We start from the raw sequence: 21,509 nt of genomic DNA on the forward strand, positions 1-21,509 counted from the left end.
TTAAATGTGATTTCAGGACAACATCACTGGACGACGGAATGTCCTTGACGAAAGCATTAAACACGACAACGAGTTCGGACCTGGATTTCTTAGGTTTATCCTCTTCGACGGACACTTACCTTAAATTTCTTACGTCTACAGATTACGGTGGACTGCTTGGATCTTCGCTTACTACTACAACCTCCTCTGTCTTAGCATCAATACCATCCTCCATTGGTCTATCAGTGAGTTCACAAGCATTCTGCTATAATTCCTTAAAAAGAATAGTTTTCAATAGTTGTCTTTCTTAAAGATGCCTTAGCAACCACATTTTTTTTTGTTATTATTATTCTGAGAAAATAATTGTAAGGTATACGATTTTTTGCATCATTTCAAAATATATAATTTTACATGGCAAAATACAAAATTGAGCGAAATCGGTTGAAATATTTTCTGAGAAATTGAATTTCAAAAAAGTCAGATACTTAAAATTCGATTTCTCAGAAACTATTTAAGTCATTTTGCTACGTAAAATAACATACTATAAAATTATGTAAAAAATTGTATACCTTACATTTAAAAAAAAATGTCAAGTATTATTTATTAAAATAATAAAAATAATAACTATTTACTTTTCGCATAGAATTATCTTTTGATGAACGAATTTTATAACTGTGTGCAAAAACTGTTCAATACAACCGAAATGTTCTCGATAATGCGCGGAAAGTAAAATTAACATGAAGGAATCCAAACTTTGAATCACCCCCCCCCCTGATCAAACAATGGGGACCGTATTTCACAGTTTGCGACTACCCCCCTATATTTTGGAGGTCGAAAATCCAAATCCGTTGAAAAAAAGGTATGTTCATTCAGAGAAAGTACGTTTTTGTGACTGATTTCATAACTTAAAATATTAACTGCACTTATTAATTAGCATATTTGAGGTCACCTCTTGGATTGAATCCTTGAATGTGAGGATTAGATAGAAAAGTTATTCAGGATGGTCCGTATTTTTTTTTTTTTGGCACACAGTACAAAGAATAATTTAGTATCAGTTTACAGATTATCGAGAATGTTAAGTAATATTTACTTTGAAATTTATATTCTCAATGGAATTGCTTTGGATCAAATATTGTTTTATTGTAGCATTTTTGTTATCATATGTTAGATAAATATCATTCTCCATAATAACATTCATCAGAATGTCATATAGATTTTTTAAAAAAAAGGGTATTTTTCCGACAAATAATTCCCACGAAGGGAAAAAAAGTTTTTGTTCTAAGATAAATTTTTCATGGAATTTTAACTAATTATCTAACAGGCAACATCGCGAAAAAAATTGTTTGTTTTAATATTGATTTCACTTTATTTGATACGGGGTGTTCCGTTAAGATTACCTTTGACATCAAAATAGCTTGATGTGAAGGAAGACGAGTATACATAGACTCGTTTGATTGTCGATTGAAGCTTAAAGGTGACAATCGTCTTTTTCAACTGTTCTCTGTCCCAAACTGGTTCCAGGCACCCGTCTTTCTCAACTGAAATCTATGAATTTTGATAACTGTACAATCCCTAATGTTTGCTCTTTTTTATTTCTTGTTTTGAGTTAAGTTTCCAAAAAACATATATTTGAGGCTGTCTTTGCGAAACAGACTATGTACGCAATCAAAAGTCTGCCTGTGTCTATTTACTCTAAATCAGTGTTTCCCAACCTTTTTTTGTGCCATGCCCCACCTAAGCCCTTCTGAAATTCTTATGCCCCCCAATGTAACATATACATAATTTCAAATATAAAAAAATTGAATGGTTCACTTAGGAAACTTAAATGATAGATTTTCGGAAGAAATCCCTATCAAATTGTTAACGAAACACAGTAAAATTTTCAAGACATATAATGAAAAAATAAAATTCAAATTCAAAATAATTTTAATAAAGATTTTTCTATAATAATTTAATATTTTAATTTAGTGTGGCGCTTGGTGCACAGAGATTTTATGTTAGGTTTCAATTTGGTTAGCTTCAGTCTCCCAGTTGTGTTCTATCCAGGCTATTTCTTTATTGTTACGAGTAAATCATTTACAGCACTAAATCCACATTCAGCTAAATATGAAGATGGAAACGTTAACAAAAGTTTTCTTGCACATTTGGTTGGATTTGGGTATTCTGTTTCCTCACAAAACCATGCCATCACTCCATTTATAATAAATGAAATTTTAACTGACTCATCATTTTGCATTTCTGCTAGTTCTTCTTACATATTTGATATATCAGACAAATCCTCTAACATTGGCTGTATCATTCATATAGAAAACTCAATTTGTTTTAAACTAGAAAATCTTTCTTTTAAATCAGCCGATATAATTTTCAGATGATCGACAATAACAAGTAAAACAGTATCATTTGCTTCACACTTTTGGAGCCAATGAAACTGCTCAAAGTTTTTGTTGTTAATATATTTCTGACATAACTCAATAAGGGTAATGATACCCAATGTCTTTGCTTTTACATCAACAAGAGTTTTTTTGTTCCTTGAAGTTGCTTATTTAATATATTTAGCTATTCAAAGATATCGGCTAAATAACTCACAAATGCTTTATCATCGATTGCTAACAGATACTTCATTTCAGGTTTGTCGCTTAAAAAATCACTAAGAGTATCAAACAGTTTTCCAAATCTTTTCAAGCAGTTCCCTTTAGAGAGCCATCTTACTTCAGGGTGAAGTAAAACTCTCATAGGGTCTGCATTTTTTTCTTCACAAAATAGCTTGAAGAGACGCTCTCATTTGTCATTAGTTTTAATAGCATTGATACACCGAATGTACTACTTCATTTACTGAATGTAGTACTTCATTTACTGAATGTAGTACTTCATTTAGAACAGGCGAGCTATTTTTAGCTACCAAGTTTTCCCTATGAATAACACAATGCACAAAAATCATTCCTGGATTCTCATCTTTCATCAATTTCTAGCAGCCATTTTTCTTGCCCATTATATTAGGATCACCATCTACAGCACAAGATGTTATGTTATTATTTATATATTATTGACATCGAAGTAGTTTTTTAGCTCATTATATATATCTTTGGAGGTAGTGTTACTTTCTAATCTTTTACAGAACAACATTTCTTCAGCAAAATGCCCTTTATTAATATATTTTACGTAAGTTATCAATACTGCCAAACTGTCTATCAAAGTTGATTCATCCATTTGCATTGATAATTTTCTAGTTTTCAGCTTTTCAATAAGATGTTTTTCAATATCTTCACTCGTTCTGTCTATTCTTCAGCTAACAGTATTGTTACTGAGTGGCATAACTTTTGCATCTTTCTCAAGAACCATTTTAAGAAATGCTGATATTGACGATTTTATTAAATTCTCTCCTATAGTATGGTTTTTTCTGGGGGTCCACTTGAAGCCTGCCATTTGTCGCAGAGAGGTCAACTTGACGACGCCAAAAACTCAGTAGATATTTTGGTCTTGTCAAGCGAATTTATAATATTATCTAGCCGCAATTATTTAAGAATTTGCTTTGCTCTTTCAATTTTGACTCCGAAATCTAGCATTGCATTTAAATGGCTCGAAGCAAAAGGATTAAACTCGTGTCCATTTTCGAATTGCCCCCCTTAACAATCAAATTGCCCCCCGGTGGGGCGTGGGCCCACGTTGGGAAACACTGCTCTAAATACTCAAGAACGCTTACATTTAAAGAATATTTTTAAAGTATTATTTGCATCGGTTTTTTTTCCAACTTGCAGTTCGCAAACATTGGTGAGGTAATTTTTTTTTAAACATTCCTGGGAGGTACAATTTCTATGCCACAAAAATCCATTATTAAGAGCTATTGTCAAAGACTAAACTTTCTTTAACATTTTTTGAGTAAGTCATCGATTGACGCAACGTTTTTTCTTGCAAATTGCTAAAAAAATCATTTCACAATTTTGGAACTTTTTCATCCCCGTTCGAATAATTATGCTCCTTAAATATCGAGAAGGCATTTTTTTTATTGTTTTAGTGTATACTGTTGTGAGCACGAAAGTACCAGCTTGCTTATTCATCGTCACGGATGAGATAAATCGTCTTCCAGGAATTTGTCCTCTACACAAGGTTTTTTTAAATTGTAATTGAAAGATTACAATACAGCGCAAACAAAATTGCAGCGTGTCCAATATGAATTTACAAATAGGTTTTAAGGGAATTTGCCTCTTCTTTCAACTGCAGAGCAGAGGGTGGGACAACGATGTACTATAGCCGCAATGGAAGTGTTAAAAAGAGCATAAATTGGGAGCCATAAAAAGAAATTGATTTGTAAATAACTGAATAATTATGCCTTTGTATGACATTGTAGTTTATGGCTAATAAAATTTAAATCCAAACACATTATTGCAGACGACAACCATGCTGGGTCGTCGGGACCTAAGCGCACCCCACAGCTTATCTTCCTACTTGCGCAGCAGCGGAGTGGGAGTTGTGCCATCTACCTCCGCCTCCTACCTTCTGGATCACGCCACCACAGACACGGGCCCCAAGCTGCCCTCTTACCTGATGTCATTGAAGCAGCAACTGCGGGAGGAACTTAGATCGGTCACTGACCAACGGTAAACACTCCCTCTTTTTTTTTTTACTTCTTTTTTTTTTACAACGATGGACTGACTCATTTCAAAAATGAAAATCTCAAAAACTAAAGGTCAACGAGGAATGAAACAAGTGGTAAATTTATTGACAAAGTTATAAAATTTTGCATAAAAATTTTGGAAATTAGTTACTAAAGTTGCCTACAGATGACGCTGCTAGCCATCGAAGACCACCAGAGCTATCTGTTCTGTCATTGTCGTTTCTAAAGACATTTGTCAATACCAGCAAGCCTTCTAGGTGAAACTAATCGAATTTTAGGCAGTGTGTGCATTTCTTAGTTTCCAGTTTCACCATATATGGCTAAAAATATGACTTCAATCATATATACGTCACAGCCCATTTATAGAGCGAACCCATTCATACATCCTTTCAATCATCAACAGATCGTAATTTTGACCTGAACCAGAGAACGATCCTTCTCCAATTCAGTACCTCCAGAGGTATGATTTGTTATAGGAGCAGGGAGGACTTCATAAGCCGACAGATTTAACGTGTACCAGTCACCCTTTACTACACTGGGAGTTTTTAAGCCGGTAGGGATCGAACTCATGGCCTCTTGGACATTTACCCAACTCCCAATAAACGAGGCTATCCCGTTCCCTAGCGCTCTGTTTTAGCGCTTGAAAATGAAAGGATGCCATGACACAGAATTAGGCGGCACTATGTTTTCCATTGAACATTATCTGTTTCTGTTTTTGAAATATGATGGATTTATTTGAATTCATTATCAAGAAATTTGAACAGTGTACAGTACCGTTGGCAACGTTTGAAACTAATTTCCAAAATTTCTGTATAAAATTTTTACAGCTTTCGCAATGAACATACATTCCTAAGTCATCCTTTGTTTCTGATATCTTTAATATTAAAATCTGTCAATCTTCCTCTAGACATACTGTACATACTTGTTAATAATAAAATATGTCTCCCAGAAAAAGCAGTCAATTGGATATCTGTAAGCGACATGGAAGTAGAACCTGATTATATGAGCAAGTGTTCTTTTCGCGATCGCAACGCTGGAGTACGCCCTCTAGCGGGAGCCGGAAAATATCGTTCATTAATTCCATCATAACCATTGGCAATGACGGACGCCATTTTCTTAGCAGCAAATAAGAAGCAAAATTTCCTTAAGGAAAAGGTAGAAGAACTTGAAAAAACTAACCAGAACATGCCAAATATTGAAGCATTTGACACGCCAAGCATTTGAAGAGCAATTTCTCAATAATTTTTACCTTTCTATTACCAAAACCATAACTTCGGATTTCATGATCACTTGCTGTTACAGATGTGTGTATTACAGTAAAATAATTTTTTCTGTCTTCAATCCATTACGAATTAAAGTGACGTCAACATTGCTTTCGTCATTTCAATGAATAAATGTGAATTCAGATATCTGTTCAAATCTGTAATAGTTATAGAATATTCTTCTTCTTTACAGAATAGTAAATATTTCTGTATCTATTTAATTTGGCAAACAACAATAAAGAATCCTCCGAATTACTTGAAATAGTATCATTTGTGCTGATTATTAATAAATTTTTATCGTTTTCTTGGTAATCATTTTTTAGTTTTAAAAGAATAATTTCAACTAGAATTCAGCTATTCTGTTTTCAAGCTACGTTATTGAAATTCATATCGGGATCATACAATTATAACATTTTGATGTGTGGTATGTTATCTAAAAGTAATGAAGGAATAATCTATGTAGATATTATTTGAAAATAAAATTTTCAAACGAAGAACATTTCATTTGGAATTATCCGGATTTATGAAGAAGATTATGAATTTTATATAAAAAAAATTGCTTGTAAATAATTTTTTTTTCTTATTTGATGATAGTTCTCTACAGAATGGTTTTACGTCTGATTAAGAACTATAAAAATGAAAAAAAAATTCAAAATAAAAAGTAATATTTTTAAAAACCACGTTTTAGTAGTGGAGAATAATAATTAAGAAGAAAATTGAAAAACGGAAAACGTGGGGCGCATGAAATACATAACAGTAATGTTATATTAGTGTGTGTATGTGTGCTCTTGAGAATATGTGTATGTATATCAGTAATTGTAATTGTATCTGAATGTGGATGTGGAATATGCTTTTGTATATGCATATATATGTGGATGTATATGTGGCTGTGCATGTGTATGAGTAAGAAAATGTGTATATGTATGTGTATATGTACTGTTATGTATTTCATGCGCCCCACGTTTTTCGTTTTTCAATTTTTTTTCTTAATTATTATTCTCCACTACTAAAACGTGGTTTCTAAAAATATTACTTTTTATTTTGAATTTTTTTATTTTAAACTATGATTTTTTTAATTTTTAATTTTTATTTTATATTTTTAAAAAATTATTATTTTTTAATTATTATTCTTCACTACAAAAAACGTGGTTTTTAAAAATATATATTTTTATTTAGATTATTTTTCTTAGTCAAGAGTAGTCAAAACTACTACAAGACCACTTCTAAAATAATAGAACTTTTATTTTAAATTGGGTATACTATAGCCTACGTCACAGGTTGTGTTATTCCTACTAAATTTAACCCATGAACGGCATTTTCTGCGAGCCTAACTTCAAGCCACAAATAAACAAACGAAGTGTTTGATCGTTTAAATAGCTGCTCGCCAGATTATATTGCATTATGAAGAAAAGTAATTGATATTCGATTTTTGATTAATAATTGATTTATGTGGATAGTGGCATAGAATTTAGCATTGCGTCATGGTAAATGTTATTCCTACTAAGTGGAAGTAGTTGTGTTTTTTTTTATATTATACCCAATTAGGGATACAAAAATCTTTATAGAAAAACAATATCTTTACGACTTTCATTAGTTTTATGCTGATGACAACCAAAACAATCTGGAAATGAATGAGGAAAAACTGGATCCTACCACGTGATTTTTCAGCCAATAAAAATACTCCGACAACAAAAATATTTTCACCTGACACGTAATAATTTGAAATAATGGAATCGACAACAAAGGACAATCTCGAAAATTATTTTTTTTTTAAATTTTAATTTTATTTTACTTTGCATGTCTTTTTTCTCTTCATTTTCATGCATTGTCATCCAATTCTGAACTGTGTGCTAAATTTGAAGTTTGTAGCTAGTCGGGAAGTTAGTTTAAAATCGATTACAAAATTCCACCCGGACAGACATACACGAAGGCAAGTTTATATAAACGTGGTAATAAAAAAAGAAACAATATGACAGTTTTTTTATTTCAGTATGAGGAATTTTTAAAATTGCTTTTTTTATCCTAAGAATTCTTAGTTTTACGTTTTTTGTTTATAATTTTTTGATAAAAATTGTCGTCAAAATACTTTTTCAGAAAAATTAAATGGTATAACATTATGCGTTTATGTATACTTCTTGCATATTCTAATATTTGAAGTAATATGATTCAGAAAAGTATGGAATAAAAATTCGGTACTTATGTCTTAACGCCACCGCTGTTACAGATTTGGCAGTTTTTAAGGGCCGCCAAACCTACACCTAAAATTTTTACGACAAATCATAAAATAAAACACTTCATTTAAAATCAAAGTAGTCAATCGGTATTCGGTGAAAAATGGACTGATATAAAGTTTAACGCAGATTCAAAACAAACCCTATTTTCGTTCACCTGATGATGTCACCATATTAACTCTAATAAATAGGATTCCAAATGAGATAACATTTCCAAAACGTACGTTTACCAAGATAAAGTTTCATGTCATGGAAATTGGCTCACTTTCATTTTTTGGTAAAATATTTTGCTCCTAAAAAAATAAAATTGCATCTTGTTTTGTTTTTGGCAAATCCCAAAGACGAATTTTCGTAGCACTAAGAAATGGCGACAAAAAAGATTTTTTTTTTGTTTTATTGGCATTCTTTATTTTACGTTTTTCATTTTCTAATTGGGTATAATATTAAAAAAACACAACTACTTCCACTTAGTAGGAATAACATTTACCATGACGCAATGCTAAATTCTATGCCACTATCCCCATAAATGCCACTATCCACATAAATCAATTATTAATCAAAAATCGAATATCAATTACTTTTCGTTATAATGCAATAAAATCTGGCGAGCAGCTATTTAAACGATCAAACACTTCGTTTGTTTATTTGTGGCTTGAAGTTAGGCTCGCAGAAAATGCCGTTCATGGGTTAAATTTAGTAGGAATAACACAACCTGTGACGTAGGCTATAGTATACCCAATTAATGATTTTTATTGAAACTTGAAATTTTTTGATAAAAATTGCTGTCAAAAAACTTTTCTACAAAATTAAATTTCATAAAATTACGAGGCTTATGTATACTTTTTGTTTATTTTAATTTTTGAAGTAATATGATTCTTGAAACTATGGAATGTAAAGTTTAAATAGGCCTTTCATGTTATATCATTAAATTTAGTAAAACTATTTCTCATGCATTAGGTTTCAACTCTAATAAGAAGATAGGTTTTTTTTTTCTGTTTATTCACAAATATTTTTCCGATGTGTTTTGGATGTTCCTTCTTTAAAAAAAAAGATACCATTTTGTTTTCGCTTGCATAAGAAAGAATATTAAACATTTTTCTTTTTTAAATTTAATAAGCCACAATAAAGAAGAAACGTTACAATGCTACACGCTACATTAAAGACGTCTCCAAAGTAACTGAATGAAATCGCAGGTATTCGTCTCATACAACAACGCCCCCTATAGTTCGTTGAGGTCGCAAATCCTGTCGTGCGACAGAAAAGGTTTTAAAAACTCTTTCATGAAAGAATCGCTTGCTTACAGAACTATATTCTTTTCTTTATTTTAAAAATACTTTTTGTGGGATGTTTTCTTCTTAATAAAACACAGTTATTTTTCGGTTTCAAACTACAGTTAAAGATAGTGACAGGATTTGAATAATTAGAAAAATTCCTTTAAAAATTCTTCCGCTTACAAAAGTTCGTTTATCACTTTAAAATATAATTTTTTTTATTAAAGCAAAGTTTTTGCGTTAACAAACTATCAATGACAGATTTTTAATCATAGAAATTAGAAAACGATATTCGCGATCGCAACGAACTATAGGGGGCGTTGTTGTATGAGACGCATACCAGCGATTTCTATATGAACCGTCATTCAGTTACTCTGGAGACGTCTTTAATGTAGCGTGTAGCATTGCAACGTTCCTTCTTTAATGCGGCTTATTAAATTTAAAAAAGAAAAATGTTTGATATCCTTTCTTATACAACCGAAAAAAAGATGGTATCTCTTTTTTTTTTAAAGAAGGAACATCTGAAAAATATTTGTAAATAAACAGAAAAAAATATGTATCTTCTTATTAAAGTTAAAACCTAATGCCTGAGAAATAGTTTTACTAAATTTAATGATATAACCTGAAAGGCCTATTTAAACTTTACATTCCATAGTTTTAAAATTCATATTACTTCAATCATTAAAATAAGCAAAAAGTATACATAAGCTTCATAATTTTATGTAATTTAATTTTGTAAATAAAGTTTTTTGACAAGTAATTTTATCAAAAAATTTTAAGTTTTAATAAAAATCATTATTTAGAAACTTAAAAACGTAAAGTAAAGAATGCTTACGATACAAAACAAAAAAAGAAACAATTCTAAAAATTCCTTATATTAAAATAATCAACTTTCATGTTTTTTCTTTTTTGATTCATAATCGGATGTAGAAAACCATTCTATAGAAAACTATCATCAAGAAAAAAACTACTTAAAAATTTTTAATTTTATAAAAATTAACACTTACCTGCTTATAAATCAGAAGAATTCCAAAATGATTAGTTCTTCGATTTTTGTTACCATTTTTCAGTGCTACGAAAATTCGTCTTTGGGATTTGCCAAAAATAGAACAAGATGCAATTTTATTTTTTCTGGAGCGAAATATTTTGCCCATTGTCCACCGAAATCCGATAAACTACTTTGATTTTAAATAAAGTGTTTCGTTTTATGATTTGTCACAAAAATTTTAGGTGTCGATTGGCGGTACTTAAAAACAGCCAAATCTGTAGCTGCTGTGGCGTTAATACATAAGTACCGAATTTTTATTCATTCTTTTCTGAATCATATTACTTGAAACATTAGAATATGCAAGAAGTATACATAAACACATAATGTTATACCATTTATGTTTTCAAAAAAAGTATTTTGACAACAATTTTTATCAAAAAATTATAAACTATAAAACGGAAAATAAAGAATTCTTAGGATAAAAAACGATTTTAAGAATTCTTTACATTGAAATAAAAACTTTCATATAGTTTCTTATTATTCTTATAGTTCTTAATCAGACGTAAGAAACCATTCTGTAGAGAACTATCATTAAATAAGAAAAAAAAAGTTTTACAAGCTAATTTTTTATTATAAAAATCATAACACCTACCTTCTTTATAAATCCGTAGAGTTCCAAATGAAATGTTCTTCGTTTGAAAGTTTTATTTTCAAATAATATGTGCATAGATTATCCCTTTATTACTTTTAGATAACGTACCACACATCAAAATTTTATAATTGTAAGATCTCGATATGAATTTGAATATGTAGCTTAAAAACAGAACAGCTGAATTCTAGTTGAAATTATCTATTCTTTCAAAACTAAGAAATACTTACCAAGAAAATGATAAAACATTTATTAATCATCAGCACAAATGACACTATTTCAAATAATTTGGTTGATTCTTTATTGTTGTTTTCCGAATTATATAGATACAGAAATATATACTGTTCTATAACAAAGAAGAATATTCTATAACTATTGCAGTTCTTGACGTTCTGAATTCACATTTCTTTATTGGAATGACGAAAGCAATGTTGACTTCATTTTAATTTGTAATGAATTGAAGACAGAAAAAACTATTTTACCGTAATATACACATCTGTAACAGCAAGTGATCATGAAATTGTAAGTTATGTTGTTGGTAATTGAAAGGTAAAAATTATTCAGAAATTGTTCTTCAAATGCTTGGCGTGTTCTGCTTCAATGTTTGGCATGTTCTGGTTAGTTTTTTCAAGTTCTTCAGCTGTTCCTTAGGGAAATTTTGATTTTTATTTGCTGCTAAGAAAATGGCGTCCGTCATAGCCGATGAGTTTGATGGAACTAAATGAAAACGGGATAAATTAATGTCTGATATTTACAGGCTCCCGATAGAGGGCGTACTCGAGCGTTGCGATCGCGAATTATAAATAACCTATCATTTATAAAGTTGTAGGCTTAACCGTGCTTGAAATTCCTTACCTTAAGACAGAATATTTTTTTAAAAAAAGTAATAATTCAAAGGTACTTTAGGGTTGGAAACTATATTAGTCAAACAGAAAAGAAGTTTTGCAAAATTTAAAAATTAATTTCAACATATTTCTTAGATATAATTTATATGAAATATTATGCCGTAATTTTCAGGGTAAACCGTGATTCTTCTTTTTTTCAAACTAATACACAAATAACATAGAATTTCAAATCTTTTAACTATTAAAGCATTTATTAGTTTAATTATAAGAAATTTCGAACATATAATTGTCTGGAAATAATAATGATAAAAATGCTCATTTTAGTTATTTGTACTAGAAAGTTTTAATAAAATTTTATGACTCCTTTTTGAAACTATATAAACGGTCAAGAAAATAATGTTGAACGTAAACAATGTGAAAAGAAACATATTTTCAAATAAGAAACATTTTTTTCAAATAAAAGAAGTATATATATATATACTTCCTTCATTTGAAAAAATGCAAGTTTCTACTTCAACTATAAATGGCTATATAACCTCTCGAATGCTGAAAATATACTTCCAGATTCATATAAAATTAAATTAAAAGGCCTTTTGATGGTATTTTTAATTTTTTTCACCGGAACTTCGAAGCATTTATTTTTTCTAGAAAAGTCACCTTCATCGCACGAAAGAAATATTTAGAAAGTATTCAACTTTTGGAATAAAGCATTAATGGATTCGAACAATTGGAAGAAAAAAAAACTTAATGAATACATCGATACGATAATGACCAAAAGAACTGAAATCATTACTTCAAAACGTAATAACTGAACCTTTAGGAATATTTTTTAAAAAGGTTTAAGCTAATCCTCGTGTACTTGAGTAGTTTTTAGTTTAACAGTTAATTTCAGATTTTTTTTTTTAAAAAAACATTCCTTTTTTAAATTTAAAGCAAAGAATAAATGAAATGTTTCTAATTCGTTGATTCAATATTTGAGAACTACTACTAATTATGTAAAACCTCAAATTAAATTTTAGTTTTATACTATACAAGGGTTTTATAATATTTTATTACATCTAAAAAAAACTTTAACTATTAAGCATGTTATTAAGCTTTAATCATAAAATAGTCTAATACTTTTAATAACTAAGCATAAATTTAACATTTATGTTTTACATGTCTTTCAATTAAAAAAAATTGGTAGCTTTTTTATTACCCGAGTATTTGAAAGATAACGAAGATTTGAAAGATAACTGAAACTGTAAGGATATTGAAATTGTTCATTCACTGTGGGAGCAACGTTGGCCCACCTAATAGGGTGCCCCTGAAAGAGAGGCCAACAAATCTGTCCTGTAAATGCCTGAATTGACGAAAAATGTTAACACAGGTGGGCATTGGAAAAAAAATATTCCAGAATAGCGTGACCAAAGTCATTAAACTATAAAATACATTGAGAAGCACGAATTTAGTAACTTCATGTTTTAAGAAATAACTTTCAAAACCAAAAGCAATTTATTATCTAAAAAAATCTAGTTTAAAAAGAATTTCATAAATTATTAAGCACCAAAGAATATTAGAACTATGCGTTGTAGAAACTTTGTTTTCATTTTAACATGTTCTTCAAAAATTGACTTGAAAAATCGAAATTCGTTTATTCTTTTTGGAAAGATTCAAATGTTTAGAAATGATTTCTCAGACTGATTTTAATTCAGTAATATCTGATCATCTGAATGCCTGTTCTGAAGAAACAAAAAAGCAAAAAATAATAAATTTTATCAATCACTATTACGCACAGTGGGACAAAATCAGAAAAATGCGGTCAAAATTAGAAAATTAACTTCAATGTTCTAAAATTTGATCACCTATAGGTTTTTTGGGTCACTGATTTCAAATATGAAGTCAAAATTTCAAAAAAACAAAATGGCGGATCCAAAATGGCGGAGGATTATTGAAAAAATTGTAAATAAATAAAATAAAAATATTTACTAGTAGTTTTTGAGATCTTTGATTACAAATTTGTGGTTAATAATTTTAATAAATAAAGTAATGGATGTAAAATCACAAATATTTATCAAAACAAATTTAAACTAAATAAATTGAATCAAAATATTTAAGATTGTTAATTACAAATTCGATTATCGAATTTAAAAAAAAATAATGAATCTATTTTTCTAGATATAAAAAATTTTGAAAATGTTATAACAAAAATAATAATCTCAAGTTTATTTTTATAATTTTTTTCATTAATTTTATCATTATTATAAAATTGACACGAACTATAAAAATCGATATATCAGCCAAATTCGCAAATATTCGCAGCTAATTTTTCTTTAGTTCTTGAGTATATATACCAAACAAATGTACACATTTCTTTTTTACCTCGGCAACGTAAGGCTTTTTTTATAGAGCACCCTAAAGTTACAATTTCATTGTACAGGGCAGAAATAGGGAAATGGCTCTGGTTTCAATAGCATTTATGTAAAATAATGAAATCATATATATCTTAGAAATAAATTTATGTATAAATCATGCATAGTTTTAATATTTTTATTTACTATAAGGATTTATCATATTAGTGAAAATTTAACTAAAAATGTAATTTTTTTTTTATTTTGATTTTGTTTCCATTTAATTGCTATTTCCATTAATAAACCAAAAAAATAAAATACAGTGTCATATTCCTTGGACATTTTACTACAAAAAACCATATTGAGATTTTTTCTTCTTATAACTTCATTTTTTTAATTTTTGACCGCGAAAAATGATTTTTGTTCCACAGTGTTACGTGATCATTCTCAAAATTGAAAGACAACTTAAAACTGTACTTGCTATTGTTGGGCAAACATAAAATTACACTATTGACTACACTTTTTTTGTTTTCTGTTACATGAGATTTTTTTTAACGAATCTAGGGAATTTTCACGTCACTGATTTAAAATCTTCAATTAGTTTCTCTCTGAAAGCTATAGTTTTCTTTCTTTTTTTTAAAATCTCATTTTCAGTCTACTGTTTGTCAAAATATTTTCAAAGTTTAAAAATGTTATATGTAAGAGGGAGGGGGCTTCTACAAACTGTTTCTTTACTTGCTTCTGAGCAGGTCATAAATAGAGGAAACTCCTCGTAGGATGTCATTCCTAAGCAATTTTAATCCTTCCCCAAAAGTTTCTCGCAACATTTACGTCACCCCCTCTTAGATATAGCATCTGTGCATTTCGACAAAAAAATAGGCTAAAAATGTCATTTAAAAAAATCTGTAGCTTTAGAAGCAACAATTTCAGATTCAAAATCCCCACATCCGAATGAAGCAAGATCAAGTATATTTTATAAATATTTGTTTCCCAGTGTTATTGATGGCGGCGAACATTTTATATTCTAGCAATTTACTGGATGAATTTACACTTTAGTAAATAAGTTATATTTCTTACAATTACCGTTCCATTATTTAATTTTTTAATAATTTTTTTTTAAGTTTTAAAAACAACTATTCTATCGGTTTTTAAGAAAAAGGAATTAAAAAAAATATTCCGAGTTACTTATAGGAATCGAGTTGATATAGTCTCATCTAATTTTACAGGAATTATATTCATTTCATAATAAAGTTTATCTTAAAATGCGTAACAAAACTTTACTTTGATATTGGTACAGAAAGTAGTTATGTGCCTTTGATGTTATTATTGATATTCAAAAACCACCGCTTTTTTATCTGCTTTGTTTAAAAATTTCATAAGAAAATCTTGAAATATTCAAGATTAACTTCTCTAAAAAAAAATGAACACCATACTTGGAAAATTGCCTGAGACATTATCAGGCTGAAGCTAATACTAACCGAAAAGCTTATTTTTCACGCAACTCTCCAATGGGATACCTGCAAGTGACGCAATGTAAGTATCTCGATCCTGACTGTTTGTTGAAACGTGGCATTTGTTTACGTTAGCAGCTGTTCTTTCTATTCTATTTCGAGTCAGCCAAGGCCGAAAGTATTAATTCTCTTAAGTGGCACATTCTATGTTCTTTCACAAAGATTTCAATTCTTTCACTAAGTGTTTCTTACTTAACACAATGACAGACATGAAGCCACGTATAGCATAAACAAACTAATTATGCATCGACTCTGCCAGGTACACAAAACAAAAATATATCGCAGTTACTATAAAATACGCAAACAAATAATAAATCTAAGTTAAGTAAAAGATGTAGATGGGAAAGAATTATATATGTACAAATTTGACGTGCGATACGGCTCAGTATTTAATTGACTTCACATTAATTAACATTCTAACTTATGTGGAGAAACCAAGCTCAATTTTAACACGATATTTTGTTTATAGGCGATCAGCTGGAGATGATGTCATAAGTCTGGGCAAGTACCCAATTGAAATCTTTAAATGATTTTCAGGATCGATGTCACCACTTTCACCCACTGTCCATATTTCAGGACCCTAGCACAAATAGTTCCAGAGTTATAAGAGATTCAAGGCAACGCAAGAACAGACAAATATACTGAGTTAAGAACAAAAGTTGGAGAGGGGGAAAAAAGCGCTTGAAAGCATAGCTAAAAGAAAAGTATTCACGTGACTTGATATAATTTTCAAATTACGAATTGGGTCGTGTTATCCCAAGTTAACGTTTGCCTGAGTTTACATGACACAATGAACCAAAAATAAATCTGAAGAACATGCAATGAACTCGAAAATTGTTTTTGATCACATAATACTGTAAATTGACAAGCATTTCTACTGCTAACTTTTGAATCATTTATAAGACATATTCATTGGCAGTTTAATTTGAATTCATAATGCTTCACGAAAGAGAAAATTTCGTTTTGTTTATTGGTTTTTTTAAACTAATTTTATGATCGAGGGCTAAAATAAACCCTAGTACTCACTGTTCACGTTTCCGAGTACTAACACAAACGGTTCTGGTGTTATAAGAGATTCGACATACAGACTGGCATGCACATTAATTCTTCTTTTATTGTTATTGTAGTAGTACCTAATATTAGTTAACGTCAGACTAAAGCAACACAACGACGGACTCTCGATTAAGAGACTCTTTTCAAAAATGATCAGCAATTCCACACAGTTTTCCTGTATTTCAAAACGTTTTCTCCCCTTGGAAATACATAGTAAAGAAGAGTAATTTGTTTTAATCAGGTTAATATGATTATAGCTCTGAGATTTTCGATCTTATTTCGAGAAAGCCTTTATGATATGGATGTCCTTTGATACATGTTTAAGAAACCTCATAATTGTGCTTTAATTCTAGACGCCGTATCACTGACCCTGACCTATCTGGGCTACTCTCGCAATCCTCATGGCCAGAGACGTCTACATACGACCCTATTCGGAAGCTTGGCTCCACGACGTTGCCTTTGACGTCCGGCGGAGGTCGGTTAGGCGGCCCACAAGCCAGGCGCAACAGACACAGGAGACACGCCTCCGACACAAAACTATCCATGTTTTCCTCACTCGGCAGGGATGACTTCATGGTAAGTGATGTTCTAGAATGAAATACTCTTCATTACTAGCCGCGCATCCTTTTTCATTCAGAATACATTCTGTGAACAATAGTCTGTTGAGGCGTCACTCCCACCGCTGGTTGGAAGTCGTGAATTAGATCCTGTTAGTCGAGAAAACAACTGGCGAGTATACACAGCAAAGTGTGCTTTAAATAAGTGTCTTAAGATAAGTGAAAGAACGTGTCGTGGCAGAACGTTCTTTCGTTGGTTCTGCTGTGTAATTTTGGAGAGAGGGGTGCTAGCTCAAGCGCTGTCCACGTCGTCTGCCCAGGATCAAAATTAGTTGGTATTCCTATCGTGTATTTTAAAAAATAGAATTCTAAAAACGAGACTAAATGCTTGATCACTGTTGGGTGATGTGATGTGTGAGCAATGACTGGGTCTGCTTAAGTTAGAATGTAACAAATATTCACGGGTCTAAATCCTAATGTGGACATTAAAACTAGTTGCTCTCTTTTTGTTTCTATAGCACTGTTTTACGGAGTCTATACAATAATAGACTACGCATGATGAATAGAGCCTCTTAAATGTTTAATTTTCTTTGCGCGCATTTCCCTCAGCCTTCAAAGCTGGGGAAAGGTTTCGTATTGATAATTGAACAAATTCTATTGTTCAACGAGTTCTGTTAGTTTCCATGTGTTAAAAAAATTCAGTCCTTAACAGAGGTGTGTATTGTCTTTTTTATTTTGATTTTTATTTCATATTGTGGCAAATACTTGTTTTTTAGTCGGTTATCGGTTAATTTTGCACGTCATAAAGAATTATTTTGCATTATACTTGAGGTGCACTGTATGACATGAGCAGTGTTGATAATTTTTTTCATTTAGTATATTTTTAAAAATTTAAATAAAATTGAATTGAAAAATACTATATATATATATATATATATATATATATATATATATATATATATATATATATATATATATATATATATATATATATATATATATATATATATATATATATATATATATATATATATATATATATATATATATATATATATGAAACGGTATCATTCAAACCCGAGTCAAGACAAATTTTGGAGAAGTCTCTATGGTTATTTCATGTCAAAATACTTTCTCTCAAATGTTGCAAATATATCCACAATTATCATAATAAAAGCATTGAGGTTGATAATTAGGAGCCGTGGTGGCTGAGGGGATAGAACGCTTACCTCCTAATGAGGTGAACCGAGTTCGAATGCGATGACTGGTCAATTCGAATGCCACACCCGGCTCACACCGACCACAGAGATGACGTAAAATATTCTCTGTGCTCATTGTCCTGATCACAGTAAAAAAACAATTCTTCCGCAAATGTCCCAAATGCTTGACCCAAGAGTTCCCTTGTTTTCTCAGCTCTCCAAATTACATAGATACGGAGTTGAGTATTGATAATCGTAAACCCAGAAATGGGATGATTTTTCAACGCCAGGTGTAACATAAATTAAAAAACAGTACAGTAAACTTCAGTTCAGTACAGTTCATTTTAAAGTGGTTTTTCTAGTTTCATTATTGTTGTTCTAAACCAGTGGTCAGAAAAACTACATTATTTTTGTAGTTTACGACTGAATCTACTTTGTTACAAATGTAGTTAAGTACAACTACTTTTTTATAAATGTAGTTAACTACAAACTACTTTCGAGATATACTCACTACTTTACGAAACCGATCATTGCTCGAGAAATTAATTAACACGTATGATCAAAATGGATTTGAAAAAAAATTGACTTACATTAAACACGAAGAATTAATTAGAAATACTTATTCATGTTTGCATGAGCGATACTTTTCTCTAAATGGGCGATTCTTGGGATTTTAAATTGCATCCATTGTCAGACCCGCGAATATTTCTGCCCATCAAATTCGAAAAATTAGTAATGTTAGAAATCTGTTTCTTTATTATGCTAACCTGAAAAAGTAGTTGCCAAGAATCGCTACAAGCTACTGTTTTTTTTTGTATCGTACTACTCACTGCATCTTTTTTGAAAAAAAAATGTAACACTCTACACTACAAACTACAAAAATGTAGCGACTACAGTAGTTGTTGTGCTCTACTTCCGATCACTACTATTCCAAGTCGGTTTTGAACTCATTAGAAAATAATGTTAAAAATTATTTTAAAAAGTTTTACAAAATGTTTCTTTAAAGAATGCAAAACAATCCTTCTCTCTTTTTTTTCTTCACGTTTGATAAAAAAATAGAACGGCTCATTTTTGTTTACCATATGCGCGAATTGCATGCTCCGGAATCCAAGATGGCCGACAACGTGCTTAACTCAACATACAGAAACCCTTTTTGGACGTCTTTGAAAAATTCTTCTACAATCTAATTCAACGTCAGAAGTGTTTTATCGAAGTGGAAAGAAGAAAATTCTCCTTTTTTTTTTCTTTTTGAAGAGATTGAAGAAGCGGAAGAGAGAGAGAAAAAAAATTATAGAATCTCGGAATGCATCGGTCCTTTTACGCTTCGAAAGGAAAGAAACAAGTTTTGAAAATGTAGAAGAGCTTCTTGGTGTCTTGTTTCTTTTACTCTCTATTCATGAAGTTTCAAAATTGAAACTTTTACTTTTTCAAGGGAAAAAAAAGAACTTTCTCATCGGCAACCTGGAGTTATAGGAGCTGAAACTATTTTCATAACGAAATGAGAAACCGAAAAGTAAAGCTACACATCGTTCCCCGAAAAATCCTAATATTTCAATGAATCCATTCAACTTTATTATAGTTAACTAGTAAAAATTAATTATGATAAAACTATTAGCAGTTGGAAAATTAATATTAGGAAAAAAATGAGTGATTTCATTTCATTGTTTTAGTAAACTTCGAACTCTGGAGTTAAATTCATTTAGTACAGCAAAATATCTTTTGATTAGGCTAATCCTTTTAGATGAATTTCATTTGATTAAATTAAATACCTTTTAACTTCATTTGAAAAATTCTAAATGCGTTAGGTGAATTTTATTTGTTTTAGCTAAAACTCTTAAGTTGATTTCATTTGAAGCTAAATCCGTTTATTAGGTTAAATCATTTCGTTAAGCTAAGCGTTTTAGCTGAATTTCCTTTGGCGAAGCTAAATCTGTTAGATAAATCATTTTGTTAAGCTCTTTAATGAATTTCTTTTTGGTGAACCAGGGGTCTGTTTAGAAGAAATTTGGGTCCGTTAACGGATCCTTCACAAAATATCCTTTCATAAAAATGGACCCTTCACAAAATATTTTAACTTAAAAACGGACCCTTCACAAAATGATTTTTCTTTTAATCGGACCCTTTACAAATTTGTTTATCTTCATTATTGTTTTTTTAATTGAATAAACTCTTCCCAGGGCAGAAAACAAGAAAGATTGGATGTAAACGAATAAAGTTTTGTCTTCGGTAGACGATTCTACCATTATTCATCCGAAATGAATACTCTGCGTTCAGCAGTATAGGCTGAATACCAAATATTTGTATGTTGCATCTCTAATATAGAAGCAACAATTACTCTTTATTTTTGAAAACTTAATTTTTTTATTATAATTTTACAGTGCTGAGCATAATCTTGCATCTATTTACAATTTAAAAACTCCTTGAAAAAGTTTTTTGCAATAACCGGACCCTATTTGCACAAATTCATAAAAGCAGGACCCTGGTTGAAAGAATGTGAGTAATTTTTTTCACAATTTCACAAAATCCGGACCTTTCACAAAATGTCTGGACAGACCCCTGTGAACTTAAATCTTATAATTAAATTAAACTTTTTTAATTATTTCATTAAATGAATTTCATTATAGCTAAATCTCGTTGAGGAATTTCATTTGGTAAAACTGCGACAGGCAAGCATTTCCCTCAAAATTAGGTTCTAAACTCTTTGCAGCTCTTAAATTTTTCCAAAATGAATTTGATTGAGAGGTATTTTTACATTGTATATGTCGATTTTATTTTTTTTACCAATTTAGCTAGTTTTTTTCTTACTATACATAAAAATTTAATGATGGTGTCGCAGTTTTCCATTTTTGTCAGTGCATTTTTATCACGTGCGTAAAATCACGTGGAAGGATCCAGTTTTTCCTCATTCTTTTCCATATTGGCATGATTGTCATCAGCATAAAATTGATTACAAGTCATAAAGGTATTGAATAAATATTGAATTCCAAAAATCAAATAATAAAAGTTCATAAGAGTAACTGAA

The 21,509-nt window shown here is 30.4% G+C and overlaps 1 protein-coding gene across 11 annotated transcripts in view; it reads left to right on the top strand.

The window, feature by feature from the left end:
* LOC107436973 (uncharacterized) overlaps positions 1-21,509 on the top strand; it is a 272,773-nt gene that overhangs the window by 164,906 nt on the left and 86,358 nt on the right. For all 11 annotated transcript variants that reach the window (XR_011637865.2, XR_011637864.2, XR_011637861.2 and 8 more), the window contains exons 10-12: positions 17-224; positions 4,366-4,574; positions 17,085-17,307. Coding sequence is in view for 3 of the 11 variants with exons in the window: in XM_043041297.3 (XP_042897231.1) it covers positions 17-224; positions 4,366-4,574; positions 17,085-17,307 (640 nt within the window). In the remaining 8 variants the exon portion in view is untranslated. The remainder of the gene's footprint in view (positions 1-16; positions 225-4,365; positions 4,575-17,084; positions 17,308-21,509) is intronic.

The sequence above is a fragment of the Parasteatoda tepidariorum genome, chromosome 9 (assembly GCF_982258835.1).
Source record: "Parasteatoda tepidariorum strain Cologne lab strain chromosome 9, Ptep-v5.0, whole genome shotgun sequence".
NCBI classification, from domain to species: domain Eukaryota; kingdom Metazoa; phylum Arthropoda; class Arachnida; order Araneae; family Theridiidae; genus Parasteatoda; species Parasteatoda tepidariorum.